This window comes from Podarcis gaigeae (assembly GCF_964106915.1).
Source record: "Podarcis gaigeae genome assembly, chromosome: 16".
Classification (NCBI taxonomy): Eukaryota; Metazoa; Chordata; class Lepidosauria; order Squamata; family Lacertidae; genus Podarcis; species Podarcis gaigeae.
Window position 1 is genome coordinate 20,355,909 of NC_139693.1, and position 15,922 is coordinate 20,371,830.

Below are 15,922 nucleotides of genomic sequence, written 5' to 3' on the forward strand. Positions count from 1 at the left end.
TCAATATTTTGCTCATATAGCTTTTCCCCTCCTGCGACCGCCATTCAAAAAGTTAAAAAACGCAGCCCTGTTCAATATGTAGCAGTCTTTACTGTGGATCTGTTAATACTAAAGAATTTTGGAGATACTACTTGGCCTTAAGATTTGGTAGCTGCTTTGTCTTCTAGCTCACGATGATTTCAGACTATTGATCTGTGCTGCCTATTAGTTACAAACGTGACCGTTTCAAAAAGATGATGTTTATGAATAATGGATTTTGGCTGTGTAGTTAAAATTTGTGTATCGAAGCAGAAACAATTTCGCTAAATCGGAAACGTTTAAAAGCATTCATAGCCTACTCTTGTCGCTTCACTCCTGCCTTAACAGGTGGCGTCCGAATGGTATATCCTTCAGCTTTCGTTCTTATCTCGCAAAATGATATTCCTGTGTCACAGAACACTTCCACGCTAGGAGCCCACAACAGCATGACACAGCAGGGAGCTGGCAACGTGAAAGATCCCAGCAGTTGTGGAATGTTACTCACACCACCCACCTCTCCAGAGCAGACCGTCATAGGTAAGCGAGGAAGACACCTTACAGTTCTTTTAAAACCTTTATGTGTATTCTGCCTGTCTAGAAGAAGAACAGAAGCTCCTTGCCAATGTCAGTGATCGTTCTTGCAGTCTCTACCTTAATAAAGACCAGGCTGTACTCAGAAGTATTCTTCCTGCTCACATCAGATCCAGGATTCATAGCAGGTGACAGGGCCCAGACCAAGACAGCAGGGCAGCACCTGCCACACAGTTTTTCTCTTGTACACCTTGACTAGATGGCAGCTGGATTCCTCGTAGGAGGGTGCTGGATAGAGGTACCCTGCTTCCTTGCCAATGTCAGTGCTGGTTCTGGCTGTCTTGCCCTCCTTGGAAACTCTCTCTCCCTGTCCTGGCCGAGTCACTTTCAGGAGCATAGCAGGAGGCAGTGCCCTGGCAGGAGGACAGCCCAGCTCCTACCACACAGTTCTTTCCCTGAGACAGCTCATGCTCAGTTCATATAAAAAGTGGAGGGAGAGCTTGTTGGATCTTTCCTCTGTCTGCTATGTTTTGTGTTCATCCCCTCCAGCTATCTGTATTTCCCCTGGTGGGACTTTCTTCTAGCCCTTGGGGCAAACTATATGTGGCACATCAACAGTCGTTGCAATGCAATGGTATCTGAAGAAGTGTGCATGCACACGAAAGCTCATACCAAGAACTAACTTAGTTGGTCTTTAAGGTGCTACTGGAAGGAATTTTTTTGTTTTGACTAGTAGTTGCAATGAGTACATCTCATTTTTAAATGACAGCTGTAGAGACGCCAACCAAGTTTGGGACCACCAGTGAACAGAAACATCACTTATAGTGTGAATAGCAGACTTTGGTGGGGGGCTATCATTGGGACTGGGGTGGGAGGAGGTTTTCTAACACCATCAACACCACTGCACTCCCAGCACTGGGGAAAACCATAGCTCAGTGGTAGAGAACATACTTTGCATGCAAAAGGTTCTGGTGTCAGCCCCTGGCATCTCCAGGTTGTGATAGAAAAGACCCTCATCTGAAACTCTGGAGAACTGGGCCTGTCCATGTAGATAATGTGAAGCTAGATGGAGCAAAGGCTTGATTAAGTGTAAGGGGAAATTGCTTAGGTGGACAAGGTGCAAGTCAAATGTAGCAAGCAGTAGAAGAATTCAGCACCTTGTCCCTGTATCTATTTTAAGTTTCCTCCCCTCCCCTAATCAGAGTTTGGCACTGACTTGCATTTGAATACATAGGTCTGTTACTACCATGCATAGTTACACCTTCAGTAAAATTAATATTTTCAAAACACATGCTTCTTAATGCATAGTGATGGAGCAAAATTTTGAGGAGCGCTATAAAATCTGAGCTCTGCAGCTTTCAGGAAACAGAAAGAATTCCAGTCAGGGTCATAAAAATGTTGTCTTTATGTGTTAGTGAAACTTCAATCTAATATCCTCTGCTGTTCCTTGATGGTTGTTAAAGTGGTGTGTCTCTTTTAAATCAATGAAAGTACTTAACTTACTTTGGGTAAAGGCAAGGCATGTCCTTCAGCACTACACAGGTATATCCGGTTGTAATAATTTCCTTTCCTGCATGGCTGCCAATGTCCAAGGACATAAGCTGGTTCTAGTATTGGGCACACACTGTAGGCAGATCTGCTTTGTGTTGATGCAATTAATTATAGCGAGTATTACTCTTCTCGTTGAAAAAGCTATGTGAGAAGGCTTTAAGAACGAACAACTTTAGCAATTAATTATATTATGGATGGTGTTGGACTATAACTGCCAACGCTTCTGTCTCTGGGGGTGGGGTGGGGGTGGCAGCATATGGCTTACCACCACCCTGTACATGCCTCATGATATAGCTAGTATATATATAGGACTTGGGGGAAGCGATAGGGATAACAGACAAAAGCCAACCCTTAAGAAAGTCTCAGTCTAACAAACAGCACCAAGAATAAATCAAAAGGGCTAAATGGATAGGACTTTTGAGAAGGAATGAGAGGTAGATACAAGAAAACAAGAGAAAGAAACTGATTTTAGAATATAAGCAAAAAGCTTCAACTCCACCACAAAGAACTCTTTAGATCAGGGTGGTCCAACCTCTCATGCCAAGTGAGCAAGCAGCAAGAGCATTTTGAAACAGAGCCCGTGGGCCATATGCTGAATGAAATTTCCACATTGTAAATTAACGTGTTTGCAATATATTCAATATTTTTTAAAATAAACACAATGTATTTAATTAAATATATATAGTTAAATACACAAGAGATTTAATATATTTAGTAAGCAAACTCAGGGTGAAACCACAGGAGAGAAGAGTGCTCAAATCCTCGCTTGCAGGTTTCCCATTGAGAACAGGATACTGGACTAGATTGGGCTTATCCCACAGGCTCTTCTTATGTCGTGGAGCATAGAAGCAAAAGAATTGTAGAGATGAAAGGGACCATGAGGGTCATCTAGTCCACCTCCCCAAAAGCTGGGAAAGGAGGTGGAAGGATTCTAGGACCATGCCATAACCCTCATGCCTCCTTCCTGAAGCCGGGTCACACTGCCATCAGGAGCCACTTCCATTCCTTGCTCTTCCAGGCGCCACCTAACAGGCCTTGAGGGCCACATGTGGCTCACAGGCTGCATGTTGGACCACCTTGCTGTAGTTGTTACTGCTCAGAAGAGACAGAATGAGCAGAGAGCAATGAATAGAGGAAAGCATCCTGTCTCCAAAGCACTGTGGTTGAAGATCTTTGGTAAAATCATTTCTTCTTATTGGAAGCTAGACCTGTCAGTCAAAAAAGAGCTCTCCCTCTCCCCACCTTGGTGTTTTCCTTATATGGGAAGCTTGAGGAGAAAGGTTTCATTTCTGGCAGACACACTGTCTGCACTGTTTTTTCCCCTTCATTGTCAGAATTTCTTTAGAGGTCCCTCCTTCTCTCTCTCTCTCTCTCTCTCTCTCTCTCTCTCTCTCTCTCTCTGTGTGTGTGTGTGTGTCTGTGTGTTTGGAGAGAGCTTTCAGAATCAAACTCAATTTGGCTCACGTCTTAGGATATGTCTAAATTTCTAGGCACACTCCTACTGATGTCTTTGTGAATGTGGTAGTCAATGAATGCAGCGCATCAGGTCTATGAAAATCCCAGAAATGTGTTGCTAGCTGGTGCCTGTTTCTTCATTCTTGTGCAGGATAGTGTTTGCATGCCACCCCCCAGGACTTGGATCCTGTGAAGGGTTGCATCATTGTGGCATCATTGAAAGCATCACAACTGCACACAGATGCTTGCTCCACATGTCAGCCAGCACTTGCAGATCAGAAACGTAGACTTGGGATGGGGAAGTGTCCCTTGAGAGACCCTGGCTGCTGACAGCAGTGTAGTAAGAACCAAGTGAGAGAGCAGGATGCCACTGTACAACCTGGTTTGCAAACACTTGTAGCCGCTGGAAAGAACAGCAAACACAAAACCCTGGCACAGACGTCCTTTTACAGCAGGGGCAGGCGTGGTTGCCTTTTCGCCTTCTGATGTAGCAGTGCTTTGGCTGCTTTCAGTGTTTTATTCATAAGGCTTTTTCTGGCCATGCCAGACATAAGAACAAGGAGTTCTGTAAACATGTTTGACCTTGTTGAGGATTTGTACTATTACCTCCTTTTTCAGTTCAAGCACATAGTGTGTGACATGCAGTTAGGAAGGCTCAAAGCTCCCTCTGCTGTTCCAGTTCATGCTTAGAGTGCTGCCGCTCATCCAATTGGTCTAAAGATATCATTCATAACAGAGAACAGAAGCCGTTGCTGGTGCCATTCATAAGCAGTTTTACTGCCTTGGCGTGGGCGTGGGGGGAGGACACACTGCCAGTCCCGAATGACTGTGCATGACATCAGCTCAACCTCTGCAGTAATTTCAAAATGAACTTGATTCAGATTAAAGATCAAACTGTGTTTTGCCATTATATGAGCAAGCCTTGGATTTCCACGTTTCTTCCTCCCTTTATGCCCCCTCTGGCTTCCTTGTTTTGCAACTGGAAAAGCAATCAAACATGATTCCAAATTCTGGGTTGCAAACATATCATAGTTTCCCCACTTCAAGTGTAACAGCAAGCTCTGCCACTAAAAAAGGAACTGCATTAAGGAACTGGAGTTCACAAAGCAGTTTTAGGAGCTCTGAGGCCTTTTTATGTAACACTAAATCATAGTTTGGTGTTGGTGTCCAAACCAATCCATAGTCTGATCATAAATGTGGCAGCTGGTAATAAATGTAAGGTTTAAGATGTCACCCAAATGAAAGGCTGGTTTTGGACATAATATTTGACCCATATCCCGCCCCCCCTGCACTGACTTTAACATGGATATTCCTGTTTGGTTAAGCCAGAATTCACCATATTAGGCATGACGGGGAACTCTGGTCCAAACAAACCAAGATCTCTATGCCAGAGCTGGTGTTATGAGTTGAAGAAGTTGGAGCAAAGTGTATGTGAGCCTGACTCATTTATGGTTTATGAAGCCAATGAAGTTATATCTGATCTGGCTTGAATTTTCACTCTAATCCTACATTTTTGGCCCCCAAAGAACATCATTTCCAGCAATTAACTCTAGTACGTTTTGCTCTACAGTGGTGCCGTTCACACCCTGAAAAGTCCGCAACTAGAGCGGCGCTTCTGCGCAAGCATGGAGTGCGATAGAGCGCTTTTGCGCACATATGCATGCACGGCAAAACTGGAAGTATACACTTCTGGGTTTGCTGTGTTCGCAAGCCAAAAAGACGCAACATGAACCAGGATAAAGTAATAGGATTTGAAAAAGAAGAATCAAAATTATAAAAAGTATTATTACAAAACTCAAAAAAATATATATCCAAAATGTATAATTTATTATTAGAATGGGAATTAACGGATGAAGAAGTAAAAGAAGTTATGATTAAATGGGCATGTGATATAGGATATGTAATTCGGCTGGACCAATGGGAGAAATTATGGAAATATGATATTAAATTCACGGCATGTTATACAATAAGAGGAAAATTTATGAAAATGGTGTACCAATGGTACTTAACTCCGGTAAAATTGGCTAAAATTTACAAATTAAAATCGAATACCTGTTGGAAATGTAAAAAAGAAATAGGAACAATGTTTCACATGTGGTGGGAATGCCGACCTATTAAACAATTCTGGAATAAAATCTATGAAGAACTCAAAAAGATGTTTAAAATATCTTTTAGTAAAAAACTGGAGGCATTCCTTTTAGGTTTAATTACAAATGATATCCCTGAAAATCAAAGGAAAGTATTCCTTTATGCAACAACAGCTGCCAGGATGCTTATAGCTAAAAACTGGAAAGGCAGAAAAATTCCATCAGTGAAAGATTGGCAAATTAAATTTTGTGAATACATAAATCTGGCAAGACTAACAGCTTACATAAGGGGACAATCGGACCAGAAATTATTAAAAGAATGGGGTTGTGCTAAAGAGTATATGAAAAAACATTGTTCTGGAGTTAGCATATTGGTATGTAATGAATGATGCTTTACAGGGTTAAAGAATAAGAAAAATGGTGTAAAAAAGCACAAAGATGGAAGTAATCTAATTAGACACAACAATACAGTTACAGATAGGTAGCCGTGTTGGTCTGCCATAGTCAAAACAAAATAAATAAATAAAAAAAAATTCCTTCCAGTAGCACCTTAAAGACCAACTAAGTTAGTTCTTGGTATGAGCTTTCGTGTAAGGGACGCAGGTGGCGCTGTGGGTTAAAGCCTCAGCGCCTAGGACTTGCCGATCGAAAGGTCGGCGGTTCGAATCCCTGCGGCGGGGTGCGCTCCCGCTGCTCGGTCCCAGCGCCTGCCAACCTAGCAGTTCGAAAGCACCTCCGGGTGCAAGTAGATAAATAGGGACCGCTTTCTAGCGGGAAGGTAAACGGCGTTTCCGTGTGCGGCTCTGGCTCTCCAGAGCAGCGATGTCACGCTGGCCACGTGACCCGGAAGTGTCTCCGGACAGCGCTGGCCCCTGGCCTCTTGAGTGAGATGGGCGCACAACCCCAGAGTCTGTCAAGACTGGCCCGTACGGGCAGGGGTACCTTTACCTTTACCTTATGAGCTTTCGTGTGCATGCACACTTCTTCAGATACACTGAAACAGAAATTTCCAGACCCTTCTATATAGTGAGAAGGTGGGGAGGGATACCGAAAGCTCATAGTTGGTCTTTAAGGTGCTACTGGAAGGAATTTTTTAAAAAAAAATTTTTGTTTTGACACAACAATACAGTAAGAGTAAATTTTTTGAGGTCTTAGAACAAAGGAAGGAAGTCAATTTGTGTTTATGTACGTAATGATATGGTTTTGTTCTGTAGATGTGTGCTTTTTTGTTTTTGTTTAGTTTAGTTTTGTTTCGTTTGCTTTTTTTTTCCTTTTCCTTTTCTGTTTTTTTTCTATATGTTCCCGGGATTTTTGTCTGTATAGTATTATTTTGGATTCAATGTTTGTAATTTTTGGTTATGATTCTGCATTGATTTTTTTTTTTAAAAAAAGACGCAACATGAACCTAATGCAACATGAGGTATGACTGTATCCTATGTTGTTGTTGTTTATCTTGCAGGTGAAAGTGGAGGCATTCCAAGCACAGTCAGCCATTCAGCAGCACCAGACGGTATGGTCACTGTGCAAAGTCCAAAGAAATCAGGGAAGATTCCTCCAAAATTCCAGAATCGTATGGTCCGCCGAGTTTGGAAGGAATGTATCCTCAACAGGACACAGTCCAAGTAAGATAATAATCACACGTGTTTTCCTCTGTTTCAACTTGCAGTTGGCATCCATTTCTAACAGTTATCAGGGTGGTGTTTTCCCCCCTCCCATAGATAACATTCTCCTCATTTGCATTTTAATATGCCATGTAGAAGCATTGTCTGTCCTGCTGTTGTGAAGGTTAGTGGCTGGCTCAGTAGCAGAGCTGAGTCAAAATAACCTGTGCTGGTGGAGGGCTTGCACAGAGTGTAGGTAGAAAGTCTGCCTAGGCTTTAGTCAGATAAGCTCAGGGATTGCACAGCTCTCTTCCCTTGAAGGTTCAGGAGATTCCTCATGTTGTGTCATGTGTGAAGGACATGGCATCATGAACTGTGGCCTTAACCCTGAGTTGCAACCTGAGGTACTACAAAAGAGTTGTGAGTCAAACAAAATTTAAGAACATAGGAAGCTTGTAGTGTCAACACTGACTGACAGTAGTTCTCAGGGACTTTCCATCCCTATCTGGAAGTGTGGGGAATTGAATATGCGTCCTTCTGCATGCAAAGGACATGTTCTGTCAGTGAACTATGTATGGTCTTCTACCCTAATTATAGGGGGGGAAATGGAAAATGGCTTGCTTTTAATTTATTTCCATTTAATAATGTATTAATCTTAAATAAGGCATCCAATTACTGATTGACTTGTAGAATGAAGGATGGAGCTCTGTACTACTTTGGCAGCTTCATGTTACAACCTTCATGTTAAGCTTCATGTTAAGGTTATTATTGTGTAGTTCAGAAAATGGGCCAGTGGAGGCTTGTCACAACCACTGCTGGGTGTCTTCTGAGAGAAAGCTGCTACTTGACACTTAAAGGTATCTGTGTATGGTTGCTTTCAACACTTAGTCCTTTAAGGTTTTCACTACGTATTTCTAAAGGTTTTGGATTCCTAGTTTTAATTTCTGTACTTCCCACTTTGGTTGTTTTGTCATATATGTTTGGTTTGGGTCCTAGCTTCTGGAGCAGGAGAAAACAAGCTTGTTCCATCTTTCATGTGACAGCCCTTTCAATATTTGAAAATGGCTATCATCTCTTCTCTCAGTCTCCACATTTCCAGGCTAAACATACCCAGTTCCCTCAACTCTTCCTCATAAGCCTTGATTTCCATTTTGGTCTCCCACCTCTGCACACGTTCTGGCTTGTCAATGTCCTTTTTAAATTGTGGTGTCCAGAATTGGACACAGTATTCCAGGTGTGGTCTGACCAAGGCAGAATATAGTGGTACTATTACTTCCCTTGATCTGGAAGCTATACTTCTATTGAAGTAGCCTAGAATGGCATTAGCTTTTTTTGCTGCTGCATCACACTGTTGACTCATGTTCAGCTTGTGGTCCACTAACATCCCTAGATCCTTTTCACATGTACTGCTAGTAAAGCAGATGTCCACCATTTTACATTTGTGCATCTGGTTCTTCCTGCCTTAGTGCAGACACTGGCAGAGGAAGAGGAGTGCCGGGGGGGAGTGCATCGCCCCAGGCAGCGTGATCCCGGTGGGGTGCCATCGCGCCTGCCCCCTCACCTGTGCTGGGTGCCCCGCCCCCGCCTGAGTGCAGAACCTTACATTTGTCCCTGTTGAAATTCATTTTGTTAGTTGGGGCCCAGGTCTCCAATCTGTTAAGGTCATCTTGACCACCCCTCCCAGTTTGGTGTTATCTGCAAATTTGATGAGCATCCCCTCAGTGCCTTCATCCAAATTGTTTATAAAGATGATGAACAACAAAGGGCCCAGGATTTGTGCCCAGTTGTAGTTGCTGCAAGATTCTCTAATGATCACAGCATTCTTTTTCTGTAGCTTATAAGATCACAAATTGAATTCTGCTACCGTGGTGACTGCTGACTTATTTCTAAATAATTATTTCTTTGTGTATCAGGAGGAGTCAAATTACTGCTACTAATGTGGAGGAAGAGGCCCCCAGAAGCTGTGTTACTTGGGATTTTGTTGATCCAGTCCAAAGAGTGTGCTGTTCTTGCTCCAGGTCAGTGCATAAGATAATAATTCTCAAGATGATTAGGGGTGGTTTCTGTTATGAATACCTGTTTGTGTGTGTGTGTGTGTGTGGGAGGGTCTCTGTTTAAAGGTTGTGCCAGACAAGCACATGCTTAGCTTCTGCTTAACAAAATTGTGGGATCAACCCAAAAGCCATTCAGTCTGCTAAGTGCCTGTATCCAGAGCTGGCAGTTTCACTGGATTTGGCAAGGCATTCCTGTTTTGGCTTCCTAAGGCCAGAGTCAAATCCTACATTGTAAAGGATGGGACTTATTAACTCTTTATTGTATGATGCCTGAGCTGCTTTCTTCCTGGTCAGTCATACCAATCTTTATAATCAGAGTGTGTACCTACCCCTTCAAACTGTTGGTTTATTACAAAAGTTGGTTGTTCTCTCTAGCGCCTTATAATCTGTCATAAAAGCAGCCACATAGAGTCAGTTTGCTTAAGGCACCAGTGATGGGGCTTCTTAGGTCCATGCCTCTGTAGGTTAGACATATTGGTCAACATTATGGCTTAAACATATGGCAGGGCAGAGGTTGCAGCAAAGTATGCTTGGTAGACGGGACAGATGGCCACAGTCCTGCTGCCTCACAGCACATAGTTGGAGTTTTGCATGAACTTGCATGAGGTTTCTCACACTCTCTAGAGACAACCACCCCTTTCACTACCCGTAAAACTGACGACAGATTTGGCTTGGTGTGGAGGACCGATCTTGAGTCTCCATGATGAATGACTGTGTAGAAGAAGTCTTCATTCTAAGGAGATGAGGAAACAAGCAAGTGAATATATATATTTGTCCCCCTCCAGAACAAATTCATAGGATTATCCAGAAAATGCTTTACACATGATTTGAGTATTTCATGACGACTGGTTTTATCTAGCTGTCAGGGGAGTTCATGTGAAAGTCAAGGTAGTGACAGGTCCGAAACAGATGAATCACCAAAATAACTTGCTACTGTTGCAAAGCCACTTACAAATGAGATGGAGGAGAAATCTAGATGCATCAGCATACAAACTTAACACTTCACCCTCTTTACTCTTCTTTACAGTCCACTTGGTAAATTCTTCTTGCTGTTTCTCCTCCAGGCATAAGCTTCTCAAGCAGCGCTGTGCTGTGGGTTCCAGTCGTCCACCAACGATATCACAACCAGGGTTTGGCACAGGATCCTCATCCTCTTCTGCCTTGCCACCTCCTGCCTCTAAGCACAAAACCACAGAGAGGCAGGAGAAGTCGGAAAAACTCCAAAAAAGATCGCTGCTGCCATTTCACCATCGTCCGTCTGTCACTGAAGAGCTGTGTATGGAACAGGACCCTTCGGGACAAAAGCTGGCCTTGGCGGGGATGGAGCCCTCTTTGGAAGCCCCTAGCAACAGGAAGTATGAAAAGCAGCTCACTCTTCCACCCAGGCACCCAAGCAAACAAACGAATTTGAATCCTATGGATTCCCCCCATTCCCCAACATCCCCTCTGCCTCCCACACTTAGCCCCCAGCCAAGGGGGCAGGAAGCAGACAGTTTGGACCTTCCATCTGTTCCTGTAAATCCAGCCCTCTACAGCAATGGATTAGAGCTCCAGCCTATGGCCAGCGCAGAGGAAAGGACAGTCCTCTTGGGCCAGAGGCTTCCTCTGATGGCAGAAGTCAGCGAGACAGCTTTATATTGTGGGGTTATGCATAACCAAGAGTCATCAAATAAATGGCAGGGATATGTTCTTCCTTCAACTGGGGATCCAGACTTCAGCCCGCCAGAACTCCAGTGTGAGAGATACGACACCAAAATGGATGTTGCCCCTGAGAGCACTGCACTAAAAAGGTAAGGACACTCCCGGAAGACTTACTGTCTGTCCCAGGTGTTGCCATTTGAGGTTGCTCCGGGTGTTGGTGGCTAGTGGTCCTTCTATATGTCTTGGCTAACGATGCATGCATGTAGTACAGAAAAAGACCCAAGCCATGAGTACATGAGCTTTTGGGTCTTGGGTTTTCAGACAAAATGGAGAGTAAAAGCACAGCTTGAAAAAAATGTGAAAAAATTGTTTCCTGTTCTGTTCTGGGCTGAACAAGCGGCAGGCAATAGTTTTATATTGTACAGTGCATTAATGTCTCCCTCTAAAGGCCAATAGGAAATGCCATGTCATAGTTTTAGAGAGGAAATGCCTTCTGCTTATAACTTTAGAAGAAACTTGATAGGCACTTTTTAAAGTTCATTGACAGGCTTTTATATGGCACCACTCCCGTTGTGGAATTGCAGTATGTGCTGGTCGAGCTGTATAATTTTTATGCAGAAGTAAAATACCACAAGAGCGCTCCCATGTTTGCGTTAGACCAAATGTTTACACATGGATCACTACTTTTAAAGTGAGCCATATTCATATATATATTTGTGAAACAGTTGAAATCATTAGCTTTGGGTGGTGGGGGAAGGCTGAGTGGAGGTTTGTCCCCCCCCCCCCTGCAAGGTTTTGGGAGGGTGCGTTCAATAATGGGAAGAGCAATTTTCAAGCAGACATAGTTGCTTTTATTGTGGATAACTTGTGAGATTTGTATATCATTGTCTTTCTATTGGTTTCCGTGCCTTTGTGTATAGAGTCACAGCATACCTCCCACTGTGATTGCTGCTTCAGTGACTGGGTTCAAAAGTTGTCCAGTGTAGTCAAAGTAATTCTGTTGCAAATAAGAACATTTTTGTTTAATGTTCAAGGAGGACCATATTGTTGACCCCTGTAAGAACTGTGAGACTTTACCTCTTTGGTGATGTATTGTGACTGCCTGAAACAAATCTGGGACGGTACCAACGGATATTCAAAGTCAGAAGGTCTGGTACCAGTGTTTTGTGGCTAAAGGTGAAACTAGACAGGGACTTGGGTGGCACTGTGGTCCAAACCACTGAGCTTCTTGGGCCTCGTAAGGTCAGCAGTTCAAATCTGGACAACGGGTTGAGTTCCTGTTGCTTTATCCGAGGTCCTGCTAACCTAGCACTTCGAAAGCATACCAGCGCAAGTACATAAATAGGTACTGCTTGGCGGGAAGGTAAACAGTGTGCTATGGCACTCATCACGGTGTCCTGTGTGCCAGAAATGGTTTAGTCATGCTGGCCACATAACCCAGAAAAGCTGTTTGCAGACAAACGCCTGCTCTCTCGGCCTGAAAAGCGAGATGAGCACCTCACCCCATAGTCAAATTCGACTGGACTTAACCATCCAGGGGTGCTTTACCTTTAGATGTTACAGGAGATTTTTGTCTGCTCCTGAATATAGCAAAAGCAAGTGAGAAGAGTTCTCAGGAGTGCCATTAACAATTTATTAAAAGCCCAACATGTTTTCCCCCAAAGAATCTCAGGAACCATAATTTGTTAAGGATACTGAGTGTTGTTAGGAGACCCCGATGCCCCTTGCAGAGCTACAAACCCTCCACTGAACTGTGTTCTTTAAACCTGGGGAAGATGGGAAAGGGTTCTCTTGAGTACCACACTGATGCAGCCCTGTAGATGTTAGGCCAAATGAAATAGCTGTAAACCTGGGATTAAAGATGATTATGTGGATTCTGAAGAAAATTGCTTTACATTGGTATCCCTAAGGATAAGAAGTGATTATATGAGTAAGCAACAAATGCTTCAATAGCAAATCTAGAAAGCAAGCAATGTGAATCCTCTTGTCATTTTTCTGGTTGGGTAGATTTTCATAGGCTCTGGAGTAGTGACCACTTGATCTAAGGGGAGAAGTGGGGGCCAATGGAGGTAAGGTGCATTCATTGTTGAAAGAGACAGTAATTGTAAAACAAGTCATCTAATTCCACAGCAGAATGGTCCAAGACAGAGCAGTTCACAGCAGTCATAGCTGCTAGTAGAGAGTCAATTCAACAGAGGTGATGAACTCTTAAGGAGAATATAGGGTATCTGTGTGAATTCTGAAGTCTCCAAGGAGGTGGGAGTGCCATAAGTGGAAGATGGTGAGCTGAGTGTCAAGGTGATAAAGAACTTGACAGGGGCCTACAATAGAGAGTGGTGTGATTAGTTTTTCCTGTCTTGAATATTTCACTGTAATCTTCAGTATGAGAAGCTGCTGTGGACTTACTGGATTCCTTTCTGAGTGAATCAACACTATTGCTAGGCTCTGTTACATTGTGAGTCCTTTCAGAATCTTCTTTGGGACTCTGCATGTGGTGAGCTGCTCTGGAAAGCAGTAATCTGGTATCCTAATACTTTTTGCTAGGTGGCAGGCAAAGACTTTATAATCAGGCCTTTAGCCTATAACTCTCTGTGACCCTTTAGAAGTGGGTGGGATGTTCCTCTTGGTTTTAATGTATCTATGTGGATTTTTTTGTGCATCTGTTTTGTTGTTGTTTTGGATTGCAGTGGGCAAGATAAAGCTAATAACAATAACAATAATAATTTGATTATTTTCGTAAACCATGGTCTCTTGTTCCAAATGATTCCCTGTCACTGTCTGGACATGTAGCCACATAGAAGCCAATTTTGTTGTTTGCTCCATATTTGATCCTATTGGAACACAAACATACCCCCCCTCCATCCATCCCCCAGAAGAGCAGTTTATTGCAGAAACTCCTTAAGGAATATCATAGCAAGTGAAGGTAACATATTTAAAAAGGACTCTACTATTGAGAATTAGATTTGACTTCTAAATAAATGCTATTAAATACTAGAAATGATGAATGTCCCTGCATGTCCATGAGAAGATTGGATAGTTTAAAACTTTTTAGATGTGGGCAACTGGTTTGTCCTGCCTTGCTGTTCTAGTGCTAAAGGCATCCTCAGATCATGGAAATACGTGTGCACCCTGTTGTGAGCAATCTAGAATTATGGAAAGAAAATGCCAGCTGTTTCCTGAGGTTACATAGAACTTTCAGTCCTCATCAAAGCCTAAATCTGTGCTAATGTGATGTTTAACTTTTTTTTTACCTAGAGATTGTTTATTTAGAAAAAGATTGCAAATGGCTTAATCAAAAAACAATCCCCTAAGTGGTGAACATAAAACAATATAGAAATTAATCAATAGGACACAGATAAAATCAACAAAAGGGACGCAGGTGGCGCTGTGGGTTAAAGCCTCAGCGCCTAGGACTTGCCGATCGAAAGGTCGGCGGTTCGAATCCCTGCGGCGGGGTGCGCTCCCGCTGCTCGGTCCCAGCGCCTGCCAACCTAGCAGTTCGAAAGCACCTCCGGGTGCAAGTAGATAAATAGGGACCGCTTACCAGCGGGAAGGTAAACGGCGTTTCCGTGTGCGGCTCTGGCTCGCCAGAGCAGCGATGTCACGCTGGCCACGTGACCCGGAAGTGTCTCCGGACAGCGCTGGCCCCTGGCCTCTTAAGTGAGATGGGCGCACAACCCCAGAGTCTGTCAAGACTGGCCCGTACGGGCAGGGGTACCTTTACCTTTAAAATCAACAAATGTTAAAAACAAGCATGCATAACTAAACTATGTATCTAGATAGTCCTGCCACAGTCAAGTTTTTAGCAGGCATCTAAAGCAGTATAACAGGGGTATTTACCTAATATTAATAGGCGGCGAGTTTCAAAGCAAATGAGGAAAGTACACTACACGGCACTTTTAAAACTGGAAGTTCTGCAGATCAAAGCGGTTGGGTAGGCATGTCCAGGGCAAGGCAATCCCTCAAGTAAGCTGGTCCCAAGCTGTTAAAACCTTTATATACTATTAAGTAATACCTAGAACTTGGCCTGGTAACAGATTGGCAGCCAGGGCAGATTTTTTAGCAAAAGTGTAATATGCTGGTAGGATTCTTACCCCTGTCAGCAATCGTGCTGCAGCATTCTGCCCTAACTGCAGTTTCAGAACCAAGTGCAAGCCCTCAAGAGTATATTGCTATAATCTAGTCTTGAAGTGGTCAAGCTATCCTGGTCCAGAAATGACCACAGCTGTTATAAGAGTTGAACAGAAATACTCAAATTTGCTTTCACAGACATCAGTGTTGCAGGGAGTGCTATATTTGTACTGCAAGAGAGTATGGCAGTTACACTTCATAAAAGTCATTAAGGAGCTTTTTAGCTTGTTTTTGTAATACCTATACCAAATGCTATCCAGTCTTTAGCCTGCCTTTTACAAAATTCTCCACTCTAGAAAGGATTGGCAAAGAGTTGATTGATTTCACTTTCCCAGAAGTTTGGAGTTTAGAATTGATTCTGCAGCAGTACCTTCTATTTGTGTTTGGAGACCTCCAGAATGCTACATCAGAATGCCCCATTTTACATCAGAGGGCATATAAAGTGAGGCTTTGGGCATTTCCTCATTAACATGAGAACTTTCCCCTTATGTGCCTGCAAAACTCGAGCACAAGTGGCCAGTGATCTCTAGGTGTGTTTAGAACAGATGAAGAATGCAGTAGGTACCAGATCCATTCCAGAAATACTGTGCTTAAATCAGAGCCTAGGGTTTTGCAGGCTGAATTCTGTTTGGAAATGAACCTTACCCTATCATTATGGCCAGTGTGGAAGGACAGCCCTATGGTCATGTCTCAGACACCTTGAGCCGTTTACAGTTGTTATATGTTCTTGTTATTTTGACTGTGACAGAGCTAATTGAACTTTTGGCTTGGTGTGTGGAAGATAGGGATGAATGAAACCTGCATGCACTTGAACATCTCCAAAAATATTTCTGAATTTTTCACACGTGTGTCT

General features: G+C 43.2%; 1 protein-coding gene across 2 annotated transcripts in view; it reads left to right on the top strand.

The window, feature by feature from the left end:
• Positions 1-15,922, top strand: part of MED13L (mediator complex subunit 13L) — a 163,703-nt gene that overhangs the window by 106,976 nt on the left and 40,805 nt on the right. For both annotated transcript variants that reach the window (XM_083716794.1, XM_083716795.1), the window contains exons 7-10: positions 367-555; positions 7,102-7,264; positions 9,157-9,261; positions 10,362-11,087. In XM_083716794.1, the coding sequence (XP_083572920.1) occupies positions 367-555; positions 7,102-7,264; positions 9,157-9,261; positions 10,362-11,087 (1,183 nt within the window). The remainder of the gene's footprint in view (positions 1-366; positions 556-7,101; positions 7,265-9,156; positions 9,262-10,361; positions 11,088-15,922) is intronic.